Below are 26,492 nucleotides of genomic sequence, written 5' to 3'. Positions count from 1 at the left end.
TCTACGTGGCCCCAGGCCCGCGCCACACTCCCTGGAGCCGCCACAGTCACTCGGCGACCCGCGGCCTGGGGCTGCCAGCGGCGGGGCTCACGTCGTGCGCGCGCCGGCGGGGGGCAGCAGCAGCGACACCCGCTCCTTCCCATGGCGCCGGCAGGGGCGCGGCGGGCCTCACCCGGGGCCGCGCAGGACCTGCGGGACAGACGGGGCGTGGTGAAGGCGCGCTGCAGCCCCCGACGACTTCCCCGTGCGCTCCTGTGCCTTGCGCAGTTCCGAGAAAGTCTCCTTTGCGGGAACCCCCGCGCTCCCCGGAGGCCTGGTGACGTCACCTGGGATGACGTCACGCCGCTGAGGTTCCCCCGGTAGGGTTTTCCCGGATCCGAGACCAGGCCGCCGCCCCTGAGCTCAAATGCTGAGGGGACTCCAGGCCGGCCAGCAGGGGGAGCGCAAAGGCCAGAATTGGCCTCGGCACGCAGGAGAGTTTCGTCACCCACTTCCCCGGCTCGGAAAGGGTTTGAGCCCTTTGGGCAGACACCCAAGGCGCCGAAGAGGAGTCTCGTTAGGGTTGTTCTGCGGCGAGGAAAGGGGTAGGGGAATCTACCTTCTAGAGTTCTACAAAGCAGCCCACTGTTACGGCATACACCGGACAGCCCCTGGCGTTCAAAGCCTGGCACCCGCTCCCACCTCTGGCTCCCTAAAGTAAGGAACTTGCCGGCCTGCGCCACGGCCTCCTGGGGGTTGCCGCTCTTACGTAGGGGACCTCGGGCGGTTGGTTCCAGCTGTTGCAGCGCGCAACCGGCCTCCCTTTGCGCCGCCGGGCGTGGGCCGTCCCCTCGCTTTCTTTCCTCTAGGCGCCTCTACCTGCCATCACCCAGCACCATCTCTGCTTCCCGAGCCTCCTACCCAAGCACAGTCCCGCTTAGCCCGACCCTTCTTGCTCCAAGGCGCCTTGTCGTATACCCCCAGTTCACTTCCCTTTCTGCAGAGGGTGGGGCAAGTAGCTCGTCTTCGGTACCACCTGGTTCCATACCACACCAGATGGGCACCTCTACTTCTACAGCCAAGATTAAGAGGGGAACCTTGTATCGTAAGCATTATGTAAGAGGGAACCCTGACTTCAGAGTAATGGTTGCAGGAGACTGTTCACTACCTACATAACAGAAACAGAGCCCTTCTTGAATGCCTTATACCCAGTGCTTTCACTCTTTGGGTTAACTGGAATTATTCCTATTTTACAGACAAGGAAAGGGGGTAAGCAATTAGCCGTGCAGATGGCAGTGCCATAATGTGAATCCAAATCTAGGCACAAAACACTAGCTCAGGGTGGGAGAGGGCTGCTACTTTAGCTACTTGGTGGGCTTCTTCCAGGAGCGCCAGGAACAATGCCCTCTACCTTGCACCCTCCATCCTCAGCATGTCCAAGGTACACACATTCAGCTCTGGGGGCATGGTAAGCCTGAGCCCCAAAGTGAGGGCTCCCCATCAAGCCAACCTTCAGACTGGTCTTGCAGCAACCTGGGGGTAAGTCAGGCCAGGGGCCACCCCACACTTCTCCCTAGATGGTCCTATTTGACTCCATGGCTGCCATGTGCCATGTGCCACTTGGTGCCTGTGCCAGTCCTTTTCCCCTGGGTCTGCGTTCCAGAACAGACAATGGCAGGAACAATAGCTCTACCCGCCCCCTCGACAGCCCTGCCATGAGGTTGCCATGGTGATGCAGCCCAGATAAAAACACGATGCTGCCAGTCACTGGGAGTTAATTAAATCTGTTGTTCTCCTTTTCCTGAGCCCACAGGAATTTTCAGGAATGCTCTGAGGAAGCTGGCACTAACTAGGGGGCTCATTGGCCTGCAGAACAGGAACACCTCTGGGTCAGAAAAGGAACTTCTGGGGCTGGAGGTGATGGGAGTTTAGCTGAATTAGAAATAGAAATACCTGCTAAGGACTGTCTTTGCTGCATGTCAGGCATTGTTCTAGACCTTTTGCATTCAGAATCTTCTGCAGTCTTCACCATCACCTTCTCACTGGGGGCCAATTTGATAGATGAGGACACAGGCCCAGAGCTTGCCCCAGGTCACACAGCTAAGGGGAGTTATTTAGCCTTAGTCTGAATCCAAAGTCTGCATCAAAACACTTTCACCTACATGACAACTGAGATGTAAATAAAAAGCCTGGTGCATGTGAGCACTCAGTAAATGAGGACGTGGTAGCTGTGGGAACATTGGGCAGACCGGCCAGCATGTAGCCAAAACACCTTCCTGTTCCTTCCCACGAAGGCCCTGGTGCTTCTGGTCACCAGCCCTCAGCTCAAGAGTGGGAAAGGCTATGGGGTGGAGGAGAGGTGGGATGGCAGCTTCAGGGTTAACAAGGGACAAAGGACAGGGACTATGCCTAGGCCCAGCTCGACTGGCTGGGCATCAGGGCAGACTGGGGCACTTCACACCCAAGACCCACCGGGTGCCACTGCCACCCCTCATCCAGGTGGGAACCACTCACTGCTGCATTTTACAGACTAGGCCACTGTGGGTCCATGAGAGGAAAATGCTTGTCTAAGTCCTCACAGCTGAGCTGTCTCCTGACCCCAGTTGGAGTGGGCAAGGGTTTGATGCTAAACACTCCCTCCTAGGCTGCTGCTTCACTCCAGCATCTGGAATCCTGCCTGAGGCCTGCCTCCTGCATGTATCTGGCCCACAGGAGTCACTCAGCTCAATACATTCATCAAATCCACAGTAGGTGCTCAATACATAAACATCAAGAGATTCATTCAGATCTTCCCAAATGTTCTTCCTGAACAGGCCAAGCTTCTCAAAGCCTCCTTAAAGTGCCTTTGCCTCTCATGCCTCATGCATGCTCCCACCCATGTCTGGGGAGCCATTCAGGGCAGACCCTGCCTGCAGCCTCTTGCTCACAGCCACTCACCTCCCCTATGGCCTCCAGACTGTCCATAGCAAATACCTGCTACCTGTCCAACTGTGTGTGCTGGGAGTGGTGCCTTCATCCTTAAGTCGGCCATTTTATGATTTTTCTGTTTCCTCTTTCTCCTTACCTTCTTACGGGCTTATTTCAACATTTTTTAAGGACTCCATCTTGATTTACTTGTAGAGCTTGTTAACATACCACTTTGAACGGTTTTCTCGGGCCACACAGGGGGACAAAAGAGACCCAGAGGGGTGAGTTTAACTTCCATGTTTCTTTGGTTTCCTTATCAGTGACTGGTGAAAACTGAGCTAATCCACGCAAAAGGTTTGGAGATGCCAAAAAAATACTAGCACCGATAATGACAGCTTCAGAGCTGGAGATGCAGGGATGTGTGTGTCCTTAAGGCGCTCTGTGCCTGAGGGCTGGACAGATAGTTCTCATGGCCACCCTATGAACTAGGCTGGCATTCTTTCCATTGGACAAATGAGATACTTAGCTCGAGATTAAATGATACTCAAGGTCCCACAGATCTCTTATTCCAGGGCCTGGTACACTGCTGCAGGCGCCCATCACATTGCTCCTCTGCGTGAGGAATCCTGGCACCCCAGCCTTAGGCCCCAAAGATCTGCTACTGGGTCATTTATCTCAGCAAAGAGCCCACCATTCACTCCATCAGCCAAATCCTGTTGTTTTTACCCTCAGTGCAGTAGAACCATCTGTTACCATCAGACAGTGCCTTCATCTGTCTACCTCCTTTGGTCCTCCTGCCACTGCCTTAGCCAGGTCACTATCTTCTCTCACCTGGGCCCTATTCCCATGCTTGCCACTACTTTCTACTTTGTGCTGCGCTCCTGCCCAGCCTAGCCCCTCTCCACATTGCCCATTTCCCCCAGGCCCTCTCCTACCTGGACCCTTGGTATCTCCCTACTGTCTTAGAGACAGGCCAGCTACTTCAGACAGTTGAGATGGATGGGGCCCTTGTCTGCCTTTCTAGCAAATTCCCAGCAGACTGCTGCTGCTGGTCCAGGGAGTACACCTTGAGAAACCCTGTCCTAGATTACAACCTCCAGGATATGCTCCTGCCATGGCATCTGCAGTCTCACCTCATCCTCCGCAGTAAGTCTCTGTTCCCATCCAGCACAACTGAGAATTCTGCTTACTCTTTGGCAATGCAAAGGGCCTGCACTGCAGCCCTGCTGCTCTTGCCCCAGTACTCACTACTCAGCCTCATGGCCTGACCTGCCAATTCCCTGGACAAGTCAGCCCCCGGTTCCCTTCCCTGCCTGGATGAGAAGCCCAGTGATAGGACAGCATTTAGTAGTGGCCTGTGCGCAACACCAGAGGCTGTACTGTCTTGATCATCTGGCTCACGGCAGCTCAAAAACTGCTTGTTGAAGAAGTGACTACTGGTGCCCCATTCCCCGTTTGGTCTTTTAGCTGGAGGACAAAGAACACCTCAAGAACTGGGTCTACATCCAATTTACTCCTGGGAAATGTCGGCCATTTACCAAAATGTCACTGAAAGAGAAACCATCACCCAGCTCTTGGCCCATGCAGGGTGATTTATAAGCAAACTTGAGGACCCATACATTCATGTAAATAAAAGGAAAAGACTACATGGTCTTCATATGCCAGGGGCTCTAAAGTGGATAGAGGGAATCCTAGGCAGCAGGAACTCTGGGTCATGAGGTTCCCTGGTGGTTAGTCCAGAGCTGCTGGTCAAGTGAAGGGACAGGGACTCAAGATCAGGGGACAGGAGAGGGAGGGGGGAAAGGGGCTAGCTAGCTCAGGCCCACACAGCCAGATAGTTGTGAAGCCCAGGTGACTGCAAAGCACACTGTGCTGGCAGGAAGGGCATTTCAGGAGACACTGGTAACACTTTTATCCAAGACAGATGAACTGAGGCCAGAGAGAGAGATGACAGGAATTGTCCCAACTGCCACAGTCAGTCAGGGCCAGACAAAGCTAAGAACTAGGCCACGGTATAGTTGTGGCAACCTCACCTGTAGGTAGCATCTCTTGTGACCCAACCCTAGCACTGGGCCAGTAGCCCAGGTCTTAGAAACAGCACACAGGACAACAAGAGACTGGGGCCCCGGAGAGCTTGTGGGCAGAGGTCTTCCTTGGCTATGTCTACTGTACTCAGGTCTGCCTCTCCTAAGGAGTTAGCCACACCTCAGGGGCAGGGGGAGAGGTGAGGGGAGATGATGATACTCTCTTCTGTGGGGCAGCACAGTGGAACACGAAGAGCACTGAAGTGGGAGCCCTGGGTTCAAATTCTGTTTTTGCCCAGACTGGGCTGTGTGACACCATCCTGGCTCTTTCCAGGCCTCAGCTGGTTTCTTTACTTGTAAAAAAGGGATGATAAAGACTGCCTGGCAGTGCCAAGAGAGGAGCAAAACTGATGAGGGATGTTAAAATACCTCAGGACCACTGTGCACAGCTGCATAGGACAAACCAAATGCTTGCACCTTGCAGCCTCAAGGACCTCAAATGTGGGACCAGCCCATGGCATTCTATCTCCCTAAGCTTGGGTATGGTCTAGCCAAAACTGCCATCAGTTTACTATGGGTGAGAGGTCTCAGTTTTGTGACTCTCAGGCTGGACACAGTAATTCATGGACATGTTTTGTTGGTCCACATCAATTTTTCAAAATACTCTGATTAGTTGCCAACATTTAAAAACCAGGAGATTTTATACAGAAGTCAATTTCTGGCTCAGCTTGTAAACTGAACAATCTGGTCATATCAAGTCTACATTCTTACCAGGTGACAGACTGCAGCCAAGTAGCTCCTTGGCTCACTTCACTCATTCTGTTGTCCCCTGGGCCCTGGAAGCATTTGGGTTTCCAGCCCCTGAGCCTGACAGAGCACTCACTGGGGCCAGCACTGCATGGCCCATCTCTTAAATTCCTCCTGCCACAGCCAGGGCTGCAAGCTGCCCAGGTCACAGAGCCTGCAAACCAAGGACTAGCCTCATGGGTTTCCTAGGGAACTGAAGTAGCCCTCACTGCCCAGTCTCCCCCAGGGGGAGAAAATGGAGGGAGTGAAGGAGCCAGGCCAGCAGCGGCACAGTCCTATAGAGTATCTGGAGGAGCAAGAATCTGGCTGACTTCGCTGGAAGGAAAGGTGTGCAAAGGCCTGAGAGACAGGAAACTTCCTCACTGGAGAAATGTGAAAGGAGGTTAAGAATGTCCTACAGTTCTTTTCACCTTGGCACAGGAGATGATGGTTAGCAGGCCGAGAGGGGCTGTGCCAGAAGGGGAACCTGCCCTAGAAACCTAGCTCCACCACTTACTGGTGTGTGACCTCGAGCAAGTCACTTTACTTCCATGAACCTCAGAGTCCTCATTTCTAAAATGGAGATAATACACTTACCTTGCACAATTTTAAGGATTAGAAGATAATGGATGCAGAGTACTCAATACAGGTCCTACACAGAGCAGGAACAGAAAGGAGCCTATGAATAATTCCAAAGGCACTCCTGCCTGCAGGAGGAAGACCCAGGCGTGATTTAGGGCAGTACCCATCTAAGGCATCTTATGCTAAGGCCTCAAATTCCTCATACAATGGTCATATCAGGTACCCAGGAAATATCCCTGGATGGGAAAGGAAACCCAAGGTGGTTGTGGTCGCTGGGATGTTGGGTCCAAGGCCTGCAGTCAGAGGCTGGCAACTGCTGAGTCAGGCCTGCGAGAGCTGGCAAAAGGGCCATTTCACTCCCCAGCATACTACCCACTGAAGGAAGGTTGGGAGGGAGCCAGAGGTCATTTCCTCTTACTCAGAGGCCAGTCTCCTCCCAGAGGAGCTCCTCTGGAGTACAGAGCATCTCCATGTGGCGCTGGCCTGCCTGTTGGCCAACCTGCATGTCACCCAATACAGTCTGGGCTTTGTGCTCAGACAAGAAAGGGACATTTGTGATCCAGACAGTGGGCCGGGGTGCTCCCATTTGGCCCGGGCTTTAGCTTCCCTGGGTCAGCAATGTCCTTTCCTCTGCTCCTGCCCACACTGCTCCCACCCTTCCCTGGAGAATAGTGGCTTGGAACATGAAGCAGAGACCCACCGCCGGCCCAAACCGCGGTCTGGCACATGCCCTAGCCATGAGGAGGAAGGATGAGAGCTTCTTTCCTCTCCCCTGGTAAGGAACCCTCTGGGCCATTCAACTCGGGTCAGGCCATTTTGCAGGCGGGTGGTGGTAATGGTGGTGGCTGGGCACAGACCCGGGACCCAGCCTCCACGTCTCCTCCTACCGCTGCAAGCCCAGAGACTGGGCCGCCCCCACGTTTGCGGCCACACCAGGAGCCCTGCAGCGACGACTGCAGCCACGTGGGATCCAGCTCGTGCCCACGGGGCCGATTGCCCCCACCCCCACCCTCGACGAGGTATGGAGGCAGACACACCCCGACAGGCCAGAGAATCTAAGTTCACCCACCGCGAGAGGGGGAGTCCCCGCACCCCGTCTCTTCTTGCGCCCCCGGGGATGCGGCCCCGCGTGGGGGAGGTGTGGGAGGGGGCATCGCCGCCCCGCAGTCGCGTTGCCGGGGAGCGCAACCCCGTTGCCGTGGCAACCGTTTCCAAGCGAACCGGTGCTGCGCCCCACTCTGGCTCCCTCGTTCACTGGCGCCCTCCCTCTCCCTCCCTCCCTTTTCCCCTCCTTCCCTCCCTCTGGTGTGGGCTGGGGGAGGACCTGGCCGGGGTGGGGGTGGGGGTCCGGGGCGGCGACCCGGGGCCAGAGCGCGGAGCTGCCGCGGGGAGGGGCTCAGCCCGGGACCATCTTCCGTCCGCGCTCTGGGCCCGTACGGCCTGCCGCCGCCGCCGCAGTACTCACGGGCCCGGGCATCCTCCTCGAGCTCGTCCTCCTGGCTCGGGGCAAGCGGCGCGGGCCCCGCGGACGGAGCCACCGGCCTGGGGGACGCGGCGGCGGCCGCCGAGAGCTGGCTGTAGCAGCGAACGCGGCTCCGAGCGCTGGGCTGGAGCTGCGGAGCGCGCGCACGGGCGCGTACACGGCACCTCCCAAGCCCGGCGTGCGCGCGCGCGGCGGCCGCCAGAGGGCTCCCACCCCCCCCCACCATTCGCGGCCGAGAAGGTTGTCCCGGGAGCCAAAGGCCGACGACCCGGCACCCACCTGCCGCGCCCGAGACTCGCGAGCAGCGCGCCAGGCACACCCGGCACAGGAAACGCCTCACAGCTCAGGACAACAGGGTGTTCGGAACGGGCACACGCAGGCAGACCTGGTGCATATTGTCAGCGGAGCACACAGGAGCAGCTTAGAGAACCCTGACACCCACACACAGCTCAGCCCGGGAAGCACACACGACCAGGCCCCGAACACATCCTGAAAGTCACTGGACACACGCAGTGGACAGTGGTGGTTACAGGTAGGTGCCCCAAGTCACGGCGGCTCCCATGGTGTCCCCAGCAAGCACACATCACCACCTGCCTAGAAAGAAGTATTACAGGGAGGACAGCCTAGTGCTGGACCCACAGCTGCGGCCTCCAGACCCTGCTCATCCCCAGGGAACACAGGTGAACCCTCCTAAGGGCCCCAGTGTCTAGGTTCTGAGCCTGAACCTTGTTGTTACCATCTTTTTACTGGGTTGTTTCTAGTCGCAACTTCTCTACCACCCTAGGATGACCCAAAAGCACCCTCCACCACATCAGGAGGGACATTTTGGGTTGCAAGTGACAGAACCCAAAAACGGGCTTCAGTCCAAAGGTATTTGGCTCAGGTAACTGGGAAGTCTAGCCATGGGTGAGATTTTAGCTGTGCTCACAGTTGGTTCCAGGTGTTCCAGCAGTGAGTGGCACCAGACATGTATCTGTTCTCTCCACTCTGCTCCCTTCCGTTTTACATCATTTCCGGGAAATTTTTCCCATGTGGTGGTGAGGATGACCCCACAGCTCTAGGCTTTTACCCTGCCACCCACCATCACTGAGGGCAACTCATTGCACCCTATAGGTGCCATTGTAATGGGCCTGGGAATCCAAGAGTTGCTCCCTCAGCCCACAGTGGGCAGGTCTCCAACCTGGGCTTTCATACTTCTTTGATTTGGAGTCAGGCTTAATGATGCAAAGATACAAAAATGGCTGTGGCATCTTGTTTCAAAGAATGAGAGCTGTCACAGTTCTGGTTCTTCCTATCAGTTCCCCCCTTAGCACTTCCATCACTTGCAACAAAAGATCCCTAACAGGCCATTTGGGTCACATGCCCTCGGTGTATGAGTACACTGGGGGTGCAAGTCCAGCTCCATTTAAACCACATGAACTGAGGGGTTCCCCAAAGGACACGTGGGGTGCTTTTGTACAAGCTAGGCAGACACCCTGGCACAACCAGTTAAAACCCTTCAGAGATTACCCCTCATTCCAGATGAGACTCGTATCCACACAGCTTTCAAAGCCGTGTGCCTATCTTCTTACTGACCCTGGCTCCAGCCACTCCCTCCTTCCACCCCTCATCCACCCCATCCCACATTCAACCACTCTAAACCACTAGAGGTTCTAGACCATCCATCTGGCTCCACCTGGGCACAACAGGTTGTGTCTTGGAGGGCACTACCTCTGACAAGCTTTGTGACCACAGACTCCCCTGCTTGTCCCCAGGCCCAGGCCTGTATCAGTCCCAGACCCACTAGATGTAGAATCGTCTCTGCCACAGTGCTGATTGCACTTGACCCAACTGTTCCCATGTCTGCCTCCCCACCAGACTGAGCTCCAAGTTGGCAGGGGCCTCAATCCCACCTGGGTCCCCAGCTCCTACCATAGTGCTGGATGGAGACGCAGTGAGCTTAGAGAGGGATGCCGGGAAGTGAATTCTGGGTTTCCTCTGCCAAGGATCCACTGTGGTAAGGGCTTTAAGGAGAGCTGAACCCTAGCCAAGAAGTTCCCTGGGCTCCTACCTGGCTCAAGGGAGTGCTGAGTGGGAGGTTCAAACCCACCTGCAGGCAGAGTGCCCCAGGGACCTGCCCACTGTGGCACCCATTCACCCTTACCCATCTGCCCAGGGCTGGGCTCCAGCCTCTGCACACTAGTACCTACATAACTGCCTTCCCCAACAGAGCCTGAAGCAGAGAGGCAAATGCACTCTGGGCCCCAACCTCACAGAATCTAGATTCACCTTCAGCTGGCTTCCCCTCTACCCTACAATGGCCACTTACCAGCAGAAGACCTTGAGCGAGGTCCTCTCCTTACCGTGTTTCCCTCAAGTTAATAGACACAGCAAAGCATGCTCTGTATACCATCAAGAGTTGGGATTGCACTAGAGGCCCCTTCTGCTAAATTGGTGCATGGAGCCTCCCCACTGCCCTTGATAGCTGTTAGCTTGGCACCCAGCATCCACTCCTCTAACAGGCAAAAGTTCTGCCAGTGACCCAGGGGCTCAAAGGCATGACTGGCTGCTTTGGTGGGTTCTTCTAGTCGCCCTATGAGGCCATGGGTATCACAGCTATCTTTCCAGACAAGGAAGGTGCCTATGCAAAGCCAGCTTGAAAAGTGGCCAGGTTGAAACTTGAACCCAAAAGTGTCCAGTTGCAAAGCTCATGTGACCTCTGTAGCACTGGATGCCCAGCCCAAAGGCCAGGAACAAATCCCTGGGGGCTGGGACGACTGGAAGGATATGGAGCAACAACAGGTTTGTGGAGTCTAGGACAGACCTGTGGCCAACAGGCTATCACCCCCAAGTCTTTGCATAAGTGAAATGCTATGAGATGCTCCCCAACCCCTTTCTGTTACCCAGATGAATACGTCTCCTTCAAGGGCTGGCTCAACTGCTACCTTCAGAGAAACTTCCCTGGTGCCCATGTAGCTGCTCCCTACCCAGCTCTCACCCATCCTAACTCCCAACATCACTCTGTCTCATCTCTGCCCAGCCACATTTCAAGGACAGAGCAGATGGATGGCTTTAATATTGCAGTCCTGGGCAGAGCACACAGCAGGTGTCCAGATAAAACCAAGTAGGTGTTCTTAACAGGGCCTTCCACCTCACTCCCAGACCACTCCAAGCCCATGACTGGTGGCCAGGCCACCTTGGGCTCGGAGGGAACACCACCAGCCGAGCCTTCTTCTCCAGCACAGGCAAAGCCAGGCCCATACCCTAGTGGGGACTGAGGGCTTCTTACTTCAGGCCTCATCTCATTTAGGAAGCTGAGAAACCCAATGACCTGGCTGCCTGGAGAAGCTACCCCAAGATCAGCCCTGGGGATTCCTGGTCATTGCTGGAAAGGTAGCCCCCACCAGGCCTACCTCTAGTCCCTTCCCACTTCCAACAGGGCCAGGGAAGCAAGAAAATCCCTGGAGCACCAGGAGCAAGAAAGAGGCAGGCAGGGGCAGCTGGCCAGGTTTGTCCTCGGACTGTATTCACACAGAGACACGTGGCAGCTTACAATGGACAAAATGAGTAATAAAAATTGGCTTTAAATATGGAAAACCAGGGCCCTGTAATCCCATATCCCGTGCTACCCTAAACACTGGGATCAGGATGGCCATCACAGTCTGGAAAGAGCCAGGGCTGGGGCCTGGGGCACAGGCACAAAGCCTCAGCCTACCCTTACACACACACACACACACACACACTCGTGCACATGCACACACCCCACGGGCACACACAGGGAGGGGCAGATTATTGCTGGGCACATATGTATTGTTATGAGGGGAGTCTGGAATGTTTTGAGGGTTGGCCAGGGACACCTTCCCCTTCCCATGGTCTGGACTCAGGTGTTTCTACAAGAGGTGTCTCAGGACAGGGCCCAGCACAAGGAATGAGGTGCCCTGGGAGCTGGAAGGCAGAGGCAGACCTGTCTAGGACAGCCTAGGCAGTGGACTGAGGGGTCCCAGGATCAGCCCAATCTTGGGTCACACTTTGGCAAAGGCCTAGGGGATACAGAGGCCCCAGATCCAGTTCTGACAAGTGCTGAGAAGGGCAGCATCGGACCCCAGAGGCGGTGGCCTAAGCCCAGGGCAGCAAGAGCAGGCACAAGTCTCACTTGGAAGTCAGTGGTGCTGAGCACAGTGCTGGGGGTCAGAGGCCCGGCCTGGCCTGGCCCAGCTTTGGCCCATTCAAGCTAGGCCAGAGGAGCCTTGAGTTTGGCAGTGGCCCCTCTGCCAGCTCCAGGGTGGGTCTTAAGAATACTCTGGTTGCTATATACATTCATACAAATACATAAATACAGAAAGCCCCGAGCTCCACAGACAAGAGCTGAAGGGACGCACCTTTGTCCCAGGGACAGCCCAGGCCTTGCCAAACCCAGCCAGACCAGAGGCTGAGGGGCAGAGGACACCAGGGACAGCTCCGGCTGTATTCCCCAGGCCACGACTTGAGTGGACAATGGGGAAGACCACTGTGCAAAACTGTAAACAGTGCTCTGATAGCTGCTACCGCCAACCGCTGGTGTAGGCCTCGGGCTTGGGGCTAGAGGCGGGTGGGGAGCTCGAGGCGGGTAGGGAGCTCTTCCTCACTGTCGCTGCAGTTCCCACAGCAATCCTGGAGGGGTGGGGAAGACACAGAGGGAGAGAGGCAGAGCACGTGCCATTAGCCACCAGTGCTGTCACCTGGGCTGGCCCTGCCAGAGCAGGCTGGGAGCTGCCCGGGGCCATGCTTTAAGGATGGGGTCCCCATGAGGGGCCTAAAACAGTAGCTCAAGCCAGACACATGTGGACATCAGTGCAGAGGCTGCTGGGAACAGACTTAAGTAAGGGAGACCAGGAGGATCCCAGGCTCTGCCAGGGCAAAGCTCCATTCAGCTCCTCTCCCCTGGGCTGGTGGAGGCAGGGCACAGGGAGACAGATGGCTAAGCAAGGCCAGCAGCTTGAAGGTGCCAGGATGCAGGTAACGGAAGCGGGGGTGGGGGGTTGGGAGGGAGCGGGCACCAGACTTCTTTCGCCCACATCTTGCCTCTGCCATGGAAGGGCTGCCCGTGGCTCCCCGAGGCTAGGCAGCGAGGCCAACCCACGGGGAGCCCACACTGCTCACCTCTGGAAAAAGAAAAGAGGCTGTGAGCCCAGCCAGGGGTTGGGGACAGGCGGGAATGAGGCCAGACCCTGGATACCACTGGCATAGCTGGAGGATGCCCACTTCCAGCTCATGCGGGCACCAGCTCTGCCTCCCACCCACCATCCCCTGAAGCCAGCCTGGGGGGCCCAATAGGACACTGCTGGGGATTACCTGGCGACTGAAGAGTCTCTGTAGCAGCCCTTTCTTGGGGGGTGCAGGCGGCTGGCCCTTCCAGTCTAGGTCTGGGGGAACCGAGCCATCCAGCCCGAAAACGTTCAGCTCCTGGAAGCATTCAGTCTCCACCATCTGCCACAAAACAGGCAGCTATGAGAACTGCCCCCAGGGCCACCACCCTGCAGCTCACCCCAGCAGCTGGGCAGGCCCCCACCTCATTCTGCCAGGGGATGGGCACACTGCCCGTGGCAAACTTCTGATAGAAGTCCTGGTCGGTGGGTTCTAGCTCCACACCCTTAACTGTGGAAAACTGTTCAATGTCCAGAACATCCTTGCAGTAAATGGCCTGGGGCTAGGGGAACAGAGGCAGCAGTCAGATAGGAACACCACACACCCACACCCATACCCAAGGGAAGGCAGCTCAGCCCTGAGAATCACTCTAGCCTTGGCCTCGTTATGCCCTGACCCTTGCAACTCTCTGCTTTGAATTAGAAATCAGGAGCCCTGTGTACTTTGCAAGCACAGCAAACCCTTCTTAAATTAGGGACTGTTAGCCCTCTCTAATCACTGACCAATGAAGCTGTTGATGGTAGGCTTTTCCCAGGTGGCAGTACCTGACCCACTGAAGCCAGCCAGCCCCCACAGGACCTTGTGGAGACAGTATAGGCACCCCTCCACCTGCACACGACTGTCTAGGTGTGCAAGTGGTGAGGTGAACACAGGTTGAACTTTAGCTGACCTTTTCCGGTGGGCCCCTCATGCAGGGCCTGGAGCTAACAGGTCCTGTCCTGACATGTCCAATTGTTTGCCCCATCCTTTCATGCTTCATAGCCAACTAGAGAATGAGTCCTCCCACCTTCCCAAACCCCTAGGCCCTGCTGGGAGCCTACCTCACTGCAGGCGACCACTTTCTTTTTTATCTTTACATTGTTTCCTAAATCCTACTAAGGATGTTTATTAAAACATCATTGTGTAAAATGGTACAGCTGCTTTGGAAAACAGTCTGGCAGTACACAAAAGGTTAAACGCAGTGTTAGCACATGAACCAGCAATTCTACTCCTAAGTATATATCCAAGAGAAATGAAAACATATGTTCCCACAAAAACTTGTATGTGAATGTTCACAGCAACATTATTCATAATAGCCAAAAAGTGGAAACAATCCTAATGTCTATCTACTGATGAACAGATAAAGAAAATGTGGCATATTCATACAATGAAATATGATTCTGTCATAAAAAAGGCACAAAGTACTGATACATGCTGTAGTACTGATGAACCTTGAAAACATTGTGCAAAGTCAAAGAAGTCAGTCACAAAGGACCACATATTACATATTGTCTAACTCAATTTATATGAAATGCTCAGAATAAGCAAATACATAGAGACAGAAAGCAGATTATTGGTTGCAAGGGGCCAGGGGGAGGGGAGAATGGAGAGTGACAGTTAATGGGTATGGGATTTTTTTGGGGAGCGGGAGGGGTGATGAAAATGTTCTAAAATAAATCATGGTGATGGTTGCATAACCCTAGGTATGCTGAAAGCCATTTAATTACTCACTTTAAATGAGTGAATTGTACAATAAGTGAATTAAATCTCAATAAACCTGTTAAAAACTGTATAATCATGTTTTTCATCTGTTGCTTCTAAGTGGTCAAACTCCAGTTTTTCTAATTTTGAATGAAAGACCCAGGGGCAGTGGGATGATTTCAAGGTTAATGAGATGACTGAAGGGGGGGCCAGAGTAAACTTGAGTGGTAGTGCCAGCCCCAAAGCAGGCCTCTGGACATCAGAGTCTCAGCTCAATCGCCCGCCCCAATGCCCACACTGCTGGTGATGGTGAGGCCTACAGGACACGGTCTTTCGCAGGCAGCAGGCTCCTAACTCGCTTCCTACTTCCACTCAGACTCCGACAGCTCACCCTGCCATATTTCACATTCCTACTTGACATTCCCCAAAGGCCCCCACCACACTCAGAATAAGACCACCAGACCCTTTCCCTGCATGCACTCACCACAGCCACACTGGCCTCCTCCCTGCTGTTCTAGCTCTCAAAGCTGGTCCCTGCCCCAGGAGCTCAATGGCTGGCTGTTCCTTCTTGGAATTCTCACACCCCAATACTTGACACAGCTCTCTCTTTCAGTTATTTTAGGCTTCTGCTTAACCATCAGCTCCTCAGAGACCATCCTGTTTAAAAATACTCCCACAACACATCATTCTTTATCTTTTTCTTAGCCTGCTTTATTTTTTTTCTGTTGTATTTCATATTACCTGAAATTCTTTTTCATATAGTGGTTTATTTTGATGTGTCTCCCTATTAGAACATGAAGGCAGGATTGGGTCCTGTTGACCGCATTATCTCCAATATCTGACACATGAGCACTCAGATAATTGTTGAATGAATAAACAATCACATGTGCAGTTGACAGCCATCAACCTGGCCTGCCCATCACCTTCCTGCCTCACCAGTGTTCCTGGTGAACTGTCAATCACACACTCAGTTCTCTTACACCAGTGGGGGGGGGGGGTGGCAAGCACATGACCTAATCTTGGCCAATCAGAATCTTCCTTGTGACTTCATACATAGAAGCCTAAATTCAGTGGGAGAAGTCAACAGGCTGCAGCAGAGCCAAGAGATGGAGTCCTGGCAAGATGGCATGAAACACTGATGCTGGCCTTCCTCTGAGACTTTCTGGCCAAACAAATAAGCTTCATGTTGGCCATAATCAAACAAGTTGAGTTTCTGCCACTTGGAAGGTGACTTGAGGATGTTCCTGCCTGCAGGATGCCTGACCCACTGAGATGCTCGGCAAATGGGTGAGACGCTAAGGGGGTGGTCAGTGCTGCCGGGTGTGGTGGCAGCAGATTTTCTGCCAGCCCAACAGCCTTTATCCCGCTGGCAATGGAATCTTGGTTTTTCTTTGGGGAACTGATCTCCCCCATTGGCAGTGGTTCAGGTGGGCATGTGATCCCAGTATGGCCACTGGGAGCCCCTGAATAATCAGAGGCAATGAGCATCAGCCTTAGGAGTTTTTTCTCCTTTTTAGGACTTCTTTTGAAATTATTGGGTAAGAGGTACTCTCTGTCTACTGGGGTGGCTGAGCTAGTAGGATGTGAGCCTGAACTGCTGGGCCCACCACTGCCACACCCTGAGAGAGCTGCCTGAATGGAGACTGCACGTTGATCAGGTCAGTGGGGAGAGGAAGAAAGAGGATTCCTATAACACTGTTGGAGCCCTGGATCAGGTATGCCAAGAGACAGATCTACTCCGGGACTTTTCACTTTTGTGAACCCAGTGAGTTACCCATTTTGTTGGTTAAGACATTTGAGTTGGGTTTTCTAACACTTGCACTGAAGGTGGCCTGACATCCTCCAAGAGCCTGGACCCAAAGCCCCTGCCCTGGCCTGGCCCTGCCCTGAGCAGGAATGGGTGGCACTCACATCAGGCTTGAAGGGTGGCTCCTGCATGCCAGCTCCCAGACGCTTGAAGTTCAGCTTCTTGAAGAGGGCGTGCTCCTTCACCTCGCGGGCACCACCCCCACGACACCCCAGGCGCTCAGCAGGGTCCTTGCAGAGGAGCTGCAGCAGGGCAGGGCAAGTCAGGGTGACCTCTGGAGAGGTGTCCCCAGCCCTGGTCCTGGCCAGCCAGGCCTCCCGCCGGCTGCCATACCTGGGAGCAGAGCGAGCGGGCCTGTGGGGAAAAGCGCTCAGAGTACTCCTCAGGCACCTCCTTCACCAGCCGCTCCACCTCCTCCCGCTTGATCTTCTTCTTCCTCTGCTGGAAAGGCGACTGGCCTGCAATCATCTCGTACAGGAGGCAGCCTAGTGCCCACCAGTCTGGACTGAACATGTACCGTTCATTCTTCACCACCTCTGGAGCTGGACAGTTTGGAACGGGAGTTAGAGCTGGGCAGGAGGTGGGTACTGAGCCCTGGGACCCCAGGAATGCCCAGTGCACACCAAGGCAGGGGATCAGCTCAAAACATCCATCCATCTGCCAGGTAGAGTACATGCCCTGTCAGAGGGAGCTGACATGGCCCTGCAGGGAGCCAAGTCTTCTGATCTCTCAAGAGAAGTGAGGAATCTGTAGTTTTAATGTGAAGCTGTCTGGCTTATCGAATGTTGATGACAACCCATTCAGATTATTTTAGAAACAACTTGATTCAAATACAAATGTAGGCCTAATCAGGCCATGTGGCTACCAGTTTGCAACCATTAGATTTAAAATTAGAACAAGGAAAGGAGGACACTCATTTGCTGAATACCTACTGTCTGTCAATGCAGGTACCTGGGAATTTTTGCCTCTACTACCTCTTTTCATCTTCAAGGGAACCCTGGGAGAAGGTATGATGATTGCTTTAGGAAAGTGAGGCTGGAGAAGTGGAGTGTGTGGCCCAAGGACCCAGGACATACAAGCAAGGGGAGCAGCCTGTAGCCTGTAGCTGTCTACTGTGTCATGTGGTCACCAAGGGCAATATGGGGGTCACATCTTGGCCCCCACCACACACAGGCATGGGCACTCTACTCTCAGCATGTGCGGTTCAGGGTGGGGAAGGCTGGAGCCACAGAAACAGGTTTGAGTCCCTTCTCATTTTTCACTGGCGGCCACCTGTGGGCCCAGCCAATAGTAGCTCAGTATTTAGTGAGTGAACAATATGGATTCACAGGTGTGTAGGGCCCTAGATGAATCTTGGCCTCCTAATCTATAAAAAAGCAGTATCAGCTTTTTCTACTCCCTGGGGCACAGGAGACTCCCAAAGAGAAGTGGTAGTACTGGACCCAGCACAGCAAGGGGACCCAGGAGGCCAGTAGGAGACTCACCCATGTAGCCCACGGTGCCCACGCGGCCTTTGATGGTCTGGCCCTCAGGCACATGCACAGCCAACCCCAAGTCAGAGATGCGGATGTGACCTGAACGTGGGTGAAAAAGGGGGACCAATTAAGCAGGTGGACCAGACCCCACCCCACTCCACGCCACCTCTGCAGCCCCCCACCCACCGTGGTCATCCAACAGGATGTTCTCTGGCTTCAGGTCCCTGTGGAGAAAAAAGAACAGGGTCAGATGCTGCTCAGTTTGCTGGGCAGCCAGATGGGGCCACCCCCTCCCATCTGGCTTGTGTCCTGGGATGGCATGTGGAGCAAGGTGCAGGAGCCACTTGCTGCTAGGGAAACAGCCCTGTCCCCCCCCCAGCAGCAGCCCCAACTCAAGGAAATAACTGAAGGGCCTACAGGGCCAGGACTCCCAGGACTCACTAGGTAGGTGGAAGGCAGCTCGCACCAAGGGAAGCTCCCCAGATGTCACCAAGTAGCCTTGCTCACCCCTGGTGTCATGGGGCTCCCACCTTCCCCTTCTTTGTTGGCTGACTCTACTTTCTTGTCCATCAAATGGAGTTACTCATCCATCCCCTCACAGGGCTGTGAAGCTAAACAAAATCACTACCAATAACAAGTATAGCTCCCTAGTTGAGCCCTGTGCACCCCACTCCATGCACTTTACTGAACCATCTCATTTGGTCTTTGTAACAACGTGCACAGCAAGAATTATCATCTCTGCTTCCCAAGAAAGGAAATGTCGTTGGGAGCAGGAACCTGACTGACCCAATGTCACAAAGAAAGGTGTGACAACATCAGGACTCACACACAGGTCAGCCAGACCTCAGGACCTGGGTTCTGAGCATCTAAAATCTGCCTAGCATGGGCAAGCATGGAGCCATGAGTCAGGGTCTGGCAGGGTTCAGACAGGCTTATCTTGCAGCGACAGCCCCAGCACACCAATAACCTTCCACAGCCTCCGCCACATGCAGCAGGGAGGGCCAAAGCCTGAACCTGTACACGATGCGCTCCCGGTGCAGGTCCTCCAGGCCACAGCAGATCTCTGCGGCGTAGAAGATGGCCCGTGCCTCAGGAAAGCCAGCCTGGCCCATGTGGTAAATGTGGAACTTAAGGTCACCTCCGTTCATCAGCGTCAGTACCAGGCACAGCGCATCCTTGGTCTCATAGGCATAGGCCAAGCTCACCTGTGGCGAAGGGACCCAAGCCCTCAAGCAGGAGCCACAGGCAACGTGGTGGCAGGGCTGCTGCCAACCACCCCAAAAAATCCTTCTCAGTGCCACTCCTTTGGGGCCCAGCCTGCTTCCCAAGCCTGGTGTCAACATCCCAAACACGCCCTTCGCAGGCATCTCCCAGGCCAGGGAGGGTGGGAAGAGACCTTAGCCTGATGAGTGAGGAGGGCAGGGTAAGCGCATGGCCAGGGGGCAGAGAGAGATCTCCTGTCTGTACTTACTACAAACCTACTGTTCACTTTCTCCAGGATCTGCTTCTCATTGAGTGCCATGGCCTCCCCTTTCCGCTTCTTAATCCGCTTCTTCTCCAGCTTCTTGCAAGCGTACATTTTGCCTGTTGCCCGCACCTGGCAGGCACACACCTATAGCCAGGGTAGTTGGGAAAAACAGGGACCAGTTGTGCCCTTCCTGGGAGTCCAGGGGCTCAGAGCTGGAAAGGCCCTGGACCAGCCTACCCCACTTCCACACAATGCCAGGGAACTCTGGCCTGGCTACTTACCTCTCCAAAGCCACCTTTGCCCAGAACTCGGTACTGCCTGAAGGTATTTTTGGTCACGGGCTGCCTGTGAGCAAGGGGTTGGAGAGCACATGCTGGTTGAGCAAGGCCTGGGAGAACCCCAGCAACCTGGCTACTCAGTTCGAGCCATCAAGTTGCTCACCTTTCCAGCCACTTCCACTGCAGGAAACGGTTGAAGTAGATGCTGTCGAGGTAGTCGGCAAAAGGGGCCATGCTCAGGTACTCATGGGTCAGCCTGTTGAGAAGGCCCAGCCTGCCAGTCAGCCTGACACCCCAGGTTCTCAGCTTGATGGGCCAGGCCCTGTTATGTGCATACTCATCCCAAAAGGCAACACCTCAGCCAACCCTCCTGCTAACCCACCTAGACAGGAGACACACACACCCATGCTATAGCTGAATAAGCTACAGAGAGGGGAAGCAACCTGCCCAAGGTCACACAGCAGGGGCAACCCTGGGGTAAGAGGCTAAGCTCCCTCACCAGCTGCTGAGCTGTTCACAACCTCTGGGCCCACAGAAGCTCCCTCCTTGGGACACAATTCCAGGCCCAGGGCCAGTGACAGCTTACCGGGTGAGCTCCTGGAAGAGGTCTTTGCAGGGCCCCTGCTCCAGCTGCTGGGTGCAGTTAGTCACCAGTTGCCAGGGGACCTCAGGGATAAGGTCAGGACCCTGAGGACAGGCCGCAGACAGGTGAGTGTAGGTGGCTCCCTTAGCCAGTGTCCCACTACCAGGTCATAAATGGCAGACATCTCAAGCCCATGTTAGGGACAACTGTAGCCAGTAGTGCACCAGCCCTGCCTGGTTGCTGAACTCAGTTCCTGTAGCTACCCTTGAGGCAGGGTGAAGCAGAGCCACTGGCAGCCTGCCTGGCCCAGAGCCCGGGCCCACCCTCCTGGGCTCCATGCCCACAGGGCTGGCTGGTGAGCTGGAGCAGCGCCAGGGCACTCTCTGTGGTCATTCCTCTCCCTATCACTGCGCTCTCCCCACTGCTGTCATCCTTCCATCACTGCTCACTCACCGTGTGGCTCAGAAAATTCTGCATTAGCCGCCGCCCACACGCCTTCCGCTTCTCATCAGGGGTCACTTCATACTCGGCCTGCAGGGTGGAAGGCAGAGAAGCCTAGGGTCTGGGCTGAGTGACAGGTATAGAGAAATGGGGCACACATGGCCCAGGACCTCTGCCCACCCTTGGTGTTGGGCTGGGCCTCACTCACCACCCCATCCAGGAAGGCAATGCAGCGCATAAGCTCAGGCCTCGTTGCACAGAACTCTCGGAACAGTAGGCGCCCAATAGGCTGCCGCTCACACAAGCTATGGTAGTCACGCTCTGCAAGCAGATGTGGGAACTGCTGGGTCCCAGACCTAGAGCCTGCCAGTGGGGCACTCCTGCCCATACCACCAGGCCCTGGGGCCCCCACAGCTTCCAGCCCTGCAGTATGGCAGCCACTATCTCTTCTGGAACCCACACCACAACACTGAGGTGGACATACTCTTATTCCCATCATAGCTTGGGTCTCTGAGGCCCAGAGAGGCTAACTTATTTGCCCAATATCACAAAGCCAGGAATGTGACCCCAGAGCAGGGGCCTTTACCTCCCCCTGCTATCTTCCAGTTCACACCAGTTGTATACGTCACAGTACTGGGGTTGGGTGTGGTCTGTGAGGTTCCGGCTGGCTCGGGCCAGGCCCAAACCTGCTGCCTGCCTGGCGAAAGTGCAGGAGGAAGCTGTGGCTTCCGGCAAGCTTGAGGCTAGGCCTCCTTCCCAGGCGGTAGAAGCAGCCATGGTATGCTCCCTGCCCACGTGCATGCTTAGAGGGGGCCTGGGCAACTGTGGGTGCTGCTTGGACCTAGGGACTCAGCCAAGATAAGCAGGAACTAGAGTCCTGGAGCCTTCTGGTCAAGCTTTGGTGGGCCCTCCCCAGGGCTGGGCTGAGCACAGGCCTCGGGCTCCCAACGCAATCTGTGGGCTGGCTCTGACTCCAACTGAGCCCTCTGTCCCATTCACCATAGGCCTGGCCCTCCCTTCCTCTGCTTCTCTCAGGTTGCCCCAAATCTGACCCTGCCCTACTCCCCATGCCCACCCCAACCACCCCTGCTGTCCGGTTTGTTCTCTGTCCTCCACCCATCTCAAGCCCAGGAACTGAAACTGGGGTGGGTTGGGCAGCCTCAATCTTCCTGCTCCCGGGACACCCCTGCTGACCCTGCCCCCCTGCCCCACAGCAAGGTCTCAGGGGAGGCTCCCTCCAGCACCAGCAGGTCCCCCTTGCCTCAGCACACCCCTCCCCCTCCCCAGTCTCCACCCAGGCCTCACCAAGGCTGAGCCTCAGCTCTTCACACTGGCTGATATGGGGGAACTGCAGCATCTGTCGCCATTTCTTGCTTTTACCTTTGCGATTCCCGCCACCACCTGTGGGAACAAACAGGTGCTGGGTCTCGAGTCCTGCCGCCATTGTGCCTGCACTCAAAGGTTCAGGATTAAAGTCTGGAGCCTACTTTACTTCAGGAGGCCCCTCGGGCCTTCCTCGCACGTGCTCCAACATACCCACACGGGGTTCCAGGAGGGTTGGTCCCCTGGACCCTACTGCAGGGGCTCCTGGGCTGAAAGAGCTCAGAGGGGCAGTGAGGCCAGGCTGCTGGGGAAGCTTCAGCTGCTCCCTACCAGGTAGGAGTTTCCCAGGTAAAGAAAATAGAGAAGGACATGACAGTGTAGGAACTGTTTTAAGTCATGCCCAGAAGGAAGAGACTCCAAGACATGTCCCACAGGCCAGAGGCAGAAGATAGGCTGGGTCACTGGGGAGGCTCCAGGGCCCTATTACTTGGCCCTGCATCAGAGATATCAGAGACTCAAACAAGACGGCGGCAGGAAGGCTGGCCCTCAGGATCCCCACCCTTGGACATAAGGGCTTCTTTGGCCCTGATACCTGCCTCATTTTACCTAGCTGAGCCTTGGATCTACAGCTGCTGAGACCACAGTAGGAGCTCAAATGCCTCCAAAGCCAGACAGGTATGGTAAATGTGAGCCCAAAGGAGGCAACAGGGGATGGTGGGGAGTATGGTGAACTGGACTGGGCATGCCTCCTTTAAGAGGAACAGCTACAGCACAATTCCAGCTCATTGTTTGATTGTTGCTAGATAGGAATGATGGCTCAGTGTGGCCAGTTCTTCTGATTTTTCAAAAGCAGCTGGGAATCTGGACTATTATATGAAATATTGGTTCCTATTAGAAAAAAAAAAAAACCCTGCTGCAACCAAATAAATAAAACATGTTGAAGAGCTAGCCAGAGGTATTCCCTGGGCCACAAGTTTGAGAACAGTGGAAGGAACCTGAGTCTATGGGTCTCAGAGAACTGGGTTTGAATCTCCAATTTACACTTTGGGTCCATGCCTTGCTCTACATGAACCTCAACTTCTCCATGTGTACTCAGGTTCAATACCTCCAGAGGTGTTGTCAGGGTGACTAGGAAAGTCTGTGTCCAGCACCCAGTAGGGCTATGGCAAGAGGTGGACCACAGCTCCAACAACTCAATGGCAACCTCAGGCAACCACCTTCCCTTGCCTGGCCTCGGTTTCCCCTCTGCTTTCCCCAGCCTTGTTTCCCTTTGGCCTGGCTAGAGGCAGGTGGTGCAGGACTGACTTTTAGGGAGGGGCAGGACTGGATCCCTTGACGGGTTCTAGGACCTAAGGTGATGGAGGAGGAAGTGTTGAAGAGCACCCATTGAGAAACCTGCTAGCAGCCCTCCTGCGCCTGCTCCCCACATACCTTGCAGTCATTGCTCCACTGTGAAGGATCAGCAGCCCCCACCCCCAACCTGGGGCAAGGCCTCCCCAGAAAGGGAACTCCTCCCCCACCCCCACAAGTCCCTCACCCAACCCTCCATCCGCCTGCCCCCCACCAGTTACTTCCTCCTCTCCCTCCTCCCAGCCACATCAAGGCAGCAGCAGAGTCACATGCAAATATCCTGTCCTGGAACTGCCACCCAAGGAGTCAGGGGGGCTTCTCCCCACCCTAGCCTGGCCCCCTCCTTGTGCCTCTAGGCATGTGCGAAAGGAAAAAGGACTTAGTGAGGGCTCAGACCTCCAGGGCCACCTCACCTCATCCTCACAGCAACTCTGCCAGACTGGGCCCAATTTCATAAGAAAACTGAGACCCTGAACTGAGGAATTCAACCCATCCAAGATCACGAAGCCTAGAGGGTCCAGAGGCAGGATGTGAACCCAGCTTCCTGGGACCATGACCCAAGCTCCCTTCTCACCAGACATGCTGGGCACCTATTAGGTGTCATCCGAATACACATACCAAGGGTTCTCAAACCACTTAGGGCCTCAGATCACGGGAAGTTTACAAAGGCCCAGCTGCAAGCTGTCAGCTCATGATGGGATTCTGATGCAGTCAGTCTCTGGGCCAGGGTTCAGAACTCGGTGACAATCAGAATTTCCTTTAGTTTTCATATCCCATCCCCAGCCACTCCACCGAAAGGGTTACTGAAGTTCAGAGCGAAGAGACTTGTCTGAAGCCATGCAGGTGAAACGGGCAGAGCCAGGTTGCAGTAAGGGTTTTCAAGTGGAGGCACAGGCCGGGTCTGGCCATACTCCCCTAGGCCACACCCAGGGCCTAAGGAAGCCTGTCTGAAGGTGCTCACACTCTGGCCAGGCAAGGCAGTAGCTACAGCCCTAGGAAGAGAGGCCTGGTCAGGCTCTTCCCACCTCCCCCCTCCCTAGCTGGCTGAATGACGATGCAGAACAGAATCCACAGATGCCCCCAGAGGCCGGGAGGAAGGCCTAGCCCCCGGACTTGATAAGGGACAGGAGATAGGGAGGCTCTGAGCACTAAGGACCCAGCCTACCATGCCCATTTCCAGGCAGCACTGCTCTATGATCAACACCCACTAAACAGGAAGGGGGCACCAAATACTATGCTAGCTGGGGGCTCCTCTGAGCTTCCTACAGACCATGTTGGGGGTATTGTGTGTCCCAGTCTGCATCTGTTTCACACCTGTAAAATGGGGCAGAAAGGTGAAGCTGATGACCCTTTCAGCCTGGAAGACTAGCAAGGAGTGGAAAAACTGTCACAAGCTCACTGCCCTAGAGTTCCAAAAAGAAGGGTCTTGTTCATTACTGGTCCCCAGCCCTTTGGACAGGACAGGGAGTAGAATGGGTGTTTGGTGATTACGTTACTGACGTGGACAGGGGCAGCTGAGGGGTAGACTAACTACAAGGCAGTGAGGACCAGGTCTGGTAATTCTGTGTCCCCCACGCTCCCATAAAGCAGGTGCCTGGTAACATCTGGGGGTAGGAACCACACATTCACCAGACCTACTCCTTCTGCCAGGCCTTGCAGTTACAGTCCCACAAGCCTGGCACGCTCTCTTCCTTCAAAGCTCAGCGTCCACTTATTTCTGTGCCTGTTTGGCCCTCAAGACTCGTGGGCTTCCTAAGGGCAAAAACCGTGATCCATTCACCTCTTTCCTCAGTGTCCTGAGGCAATGGGCAAGTGACAGTCATGTTGGTAGCATTTGTGACAAGCAGTTTCCCAAGTCGAATGGGTTGTGCTATAGCAGAGGCTCCATTCATTCATTACCCAAACCTTTATCCTGTACTAACTTTGTGACGGTCCAGGCTGGGCGCGGGGTCTGGGCCCGGGGCAGGTAGGGTAGATTGCCCCTTCCCGGGGTATCTTCTCGCCTCCCACCTGGGAGAGGCCACAGAGAGGTTCTTCTGAAGCCCAAGTCCTACCCGTCCCTCTTCCTTCCTCTCTCCTTCCCTCACACCCCCTCTACTCCAACGCCGCGAGGGCGGCGGCCTGACTCCCGCCCCTTCCTGGGCCCCCGACTCCGCGGGGCAGGTACGAAGGAGGACAGCCGGCCGGAAAGACTCGTGTCTGCGCTAGGCGCGGGGCGCGGAGCGCGCTGCCCTAAGTGATGGGGCGACTGGGGTGACCCGCCGAGCTCAGAGGCCGTGCGTCGGGGTTCCCCGCACCCAGCCGCCCTCCCGGCCTCCTCACCTTCCCGGGCCTTGAGAAGCACCGTGTTCGCTACGATGTTCTCGAGCTCCATGGGCTGCGGCGCTGCCGGGCCCGCCGGGCCGCGCCGCCGGCCGGGATCGCGCGCGGGAGCCGGGGCCGGAGGGCGATCGGCGCGGCTCGGCTCGGCTAGCAGTGACCGCACCGCGGCCTCCCGGGCCTCCCCGGCCACCGCCGCCCGCTGTGCACTCCCCGCCCCCTTCGGGAGGGCCGCCCCGGCCCCGGCCCCGCCCCGCCCTCTGTTTACTTTACTCGGCCAATAACTGGGCGAGCGCTCCCCGCGCCGTCTTCCCATTAGACAGCTTCTCCACCTTCCCCACCCCCTGAGCCAGGGTTTCGCTCAAAGAAGTGGGGGGCGGAATTTAATACGTTACCTCGTCTTGGTTGGTCTGCGGTGGGGTTCAGCCCCTAGGTTCGAATTTCTGAGCCTTCATAGGAGAGCGAACTGCCAATTAGGGCCGAGCCCTCTCTAGGACAACGGAGGTGTGCTCTGGGTCACGCCCTGGATACCAGATGTTTGATTGGATAAAGTAAACGTCATTCATTCTCAACCCTACCCTCTGATTGGGTCATCAGAGAGGGATGTGGTCCGCCTTGGCTTTTCCAAGGTTTGTAGAGGATGCATTTGATATCCTAGTCCTCCTGCAAGCGCGCCGAGGACTGATTTGGACCATGTGTCCGGCCGTACTCCTTTAGGTCAGCCCATCCCGCAGGGCGCACGTCAGAAGCGGGAAGAGACTCAGAGGAGGCTGGAGGCCTACCCAAGGGCTCCCTGGCCTCCAGCCCGGCTGCCGCGGGCGTGCCCGCCCCGCCCGAACAGCCG

The 26,492-nt window shown here is 55.5% G+C and overlaps 1 protein-coding gene across 5 annotated transcripts; it reads right to left on the bottom strand.

The window, feature by feature from the left end:
* Nucleotides 1-59: 59 nt before the first annotated feature.
* Nucleotides 60-25,865, bottom strand: GRK6 (G protein-coupled receptor kinase 6). Of its 5 annotated transcripts, none has more exons than XM_036995075.2 (16): nt 25,652-25,865; nt 21,962-22,057; nt 20,865-20,977; nt 20,669-20,746; nt 20,219-20,319; nt 19,796-19,888; nt 19,636-19,699; nt 19,358-19,498; nt 18,901-19,091; nt 18,073-18,110; nt 17,896-17,985; nt 16,745-16,953; nt 16,516-16,653; nt 13,289-13,426; nt 13,072-13,206; nt 60-189 (listed from the first exon to the last, which is right to left on the bottom strand). In XM_036995075.2, exons 1-16 carry the CDS (start codon nt 25,701-25,703, stop codon nt 169-171), a joined length of 1,698 nt encoding a protein of 565 aa, XP_036850970.1. In that variant the 5' UTR covers nt 25,704-25,865; the 3' UTR covers nt 60-168. The 5 variants fall into 5 exon arrangements, with proteins under 5 accessions (XP_036850970.1, XP_036850968.1, XP_036850972.1 ...); XM_036995073.2 differs by lacking the exon at nt 60-189 and adding an exon at nt 11,246-12,390; XM_036995076.2 differs by lacking the exon at nt 60-189 and adding an exon at nt 12,506-12,881.
* Between the last annotated feature and the right edge of the window lie 627 nt (nt 25,866-26,492).

Source organism: Manis javanica, chromosome 1 (genome assembly GCF_040802235.1).
Source record: "Manis javanica isolate MJ-LG chromosome 1, MJ_LKY, whole genome shotgun sequence".
NCBI classification, from domain to species: domain Eukaryota; kingdom Metazoa; phylum Chordata; class Mammalia; order Pholidota; family Manidae; genus Manis; species Manis javanica.
Note: the sequence above shows the minus strand (reverse complement) of the source record. Positions and strands in the feature narration are given on the sequence as shown.

Bases quoted from the DNA above. Each gene is read 5' to 3' on its own strand.
- GRK6 (XM_036995073.2), bottom strand. From the start codon at position 25,703: ATGGAGCTCGAGAACATCGTAGCGAACACGGTGCTTCTCAAGGCCCGG. The intron at 18,111-18,900 runs GTTCAGGCTTTG...TTTTCTCCACAG, and splicing joins CGGGAGCGCATCGTGTACAG to GGACCTGAAGCCAGAGAACA. The intron at 16,954-17,895 runs GTGAGTCTCCTA...CAAACTGTCCAG, and splicing joins GGGCACCGTGGGCTACATGG to CTCCAGAGGTGGTGAAGAAT.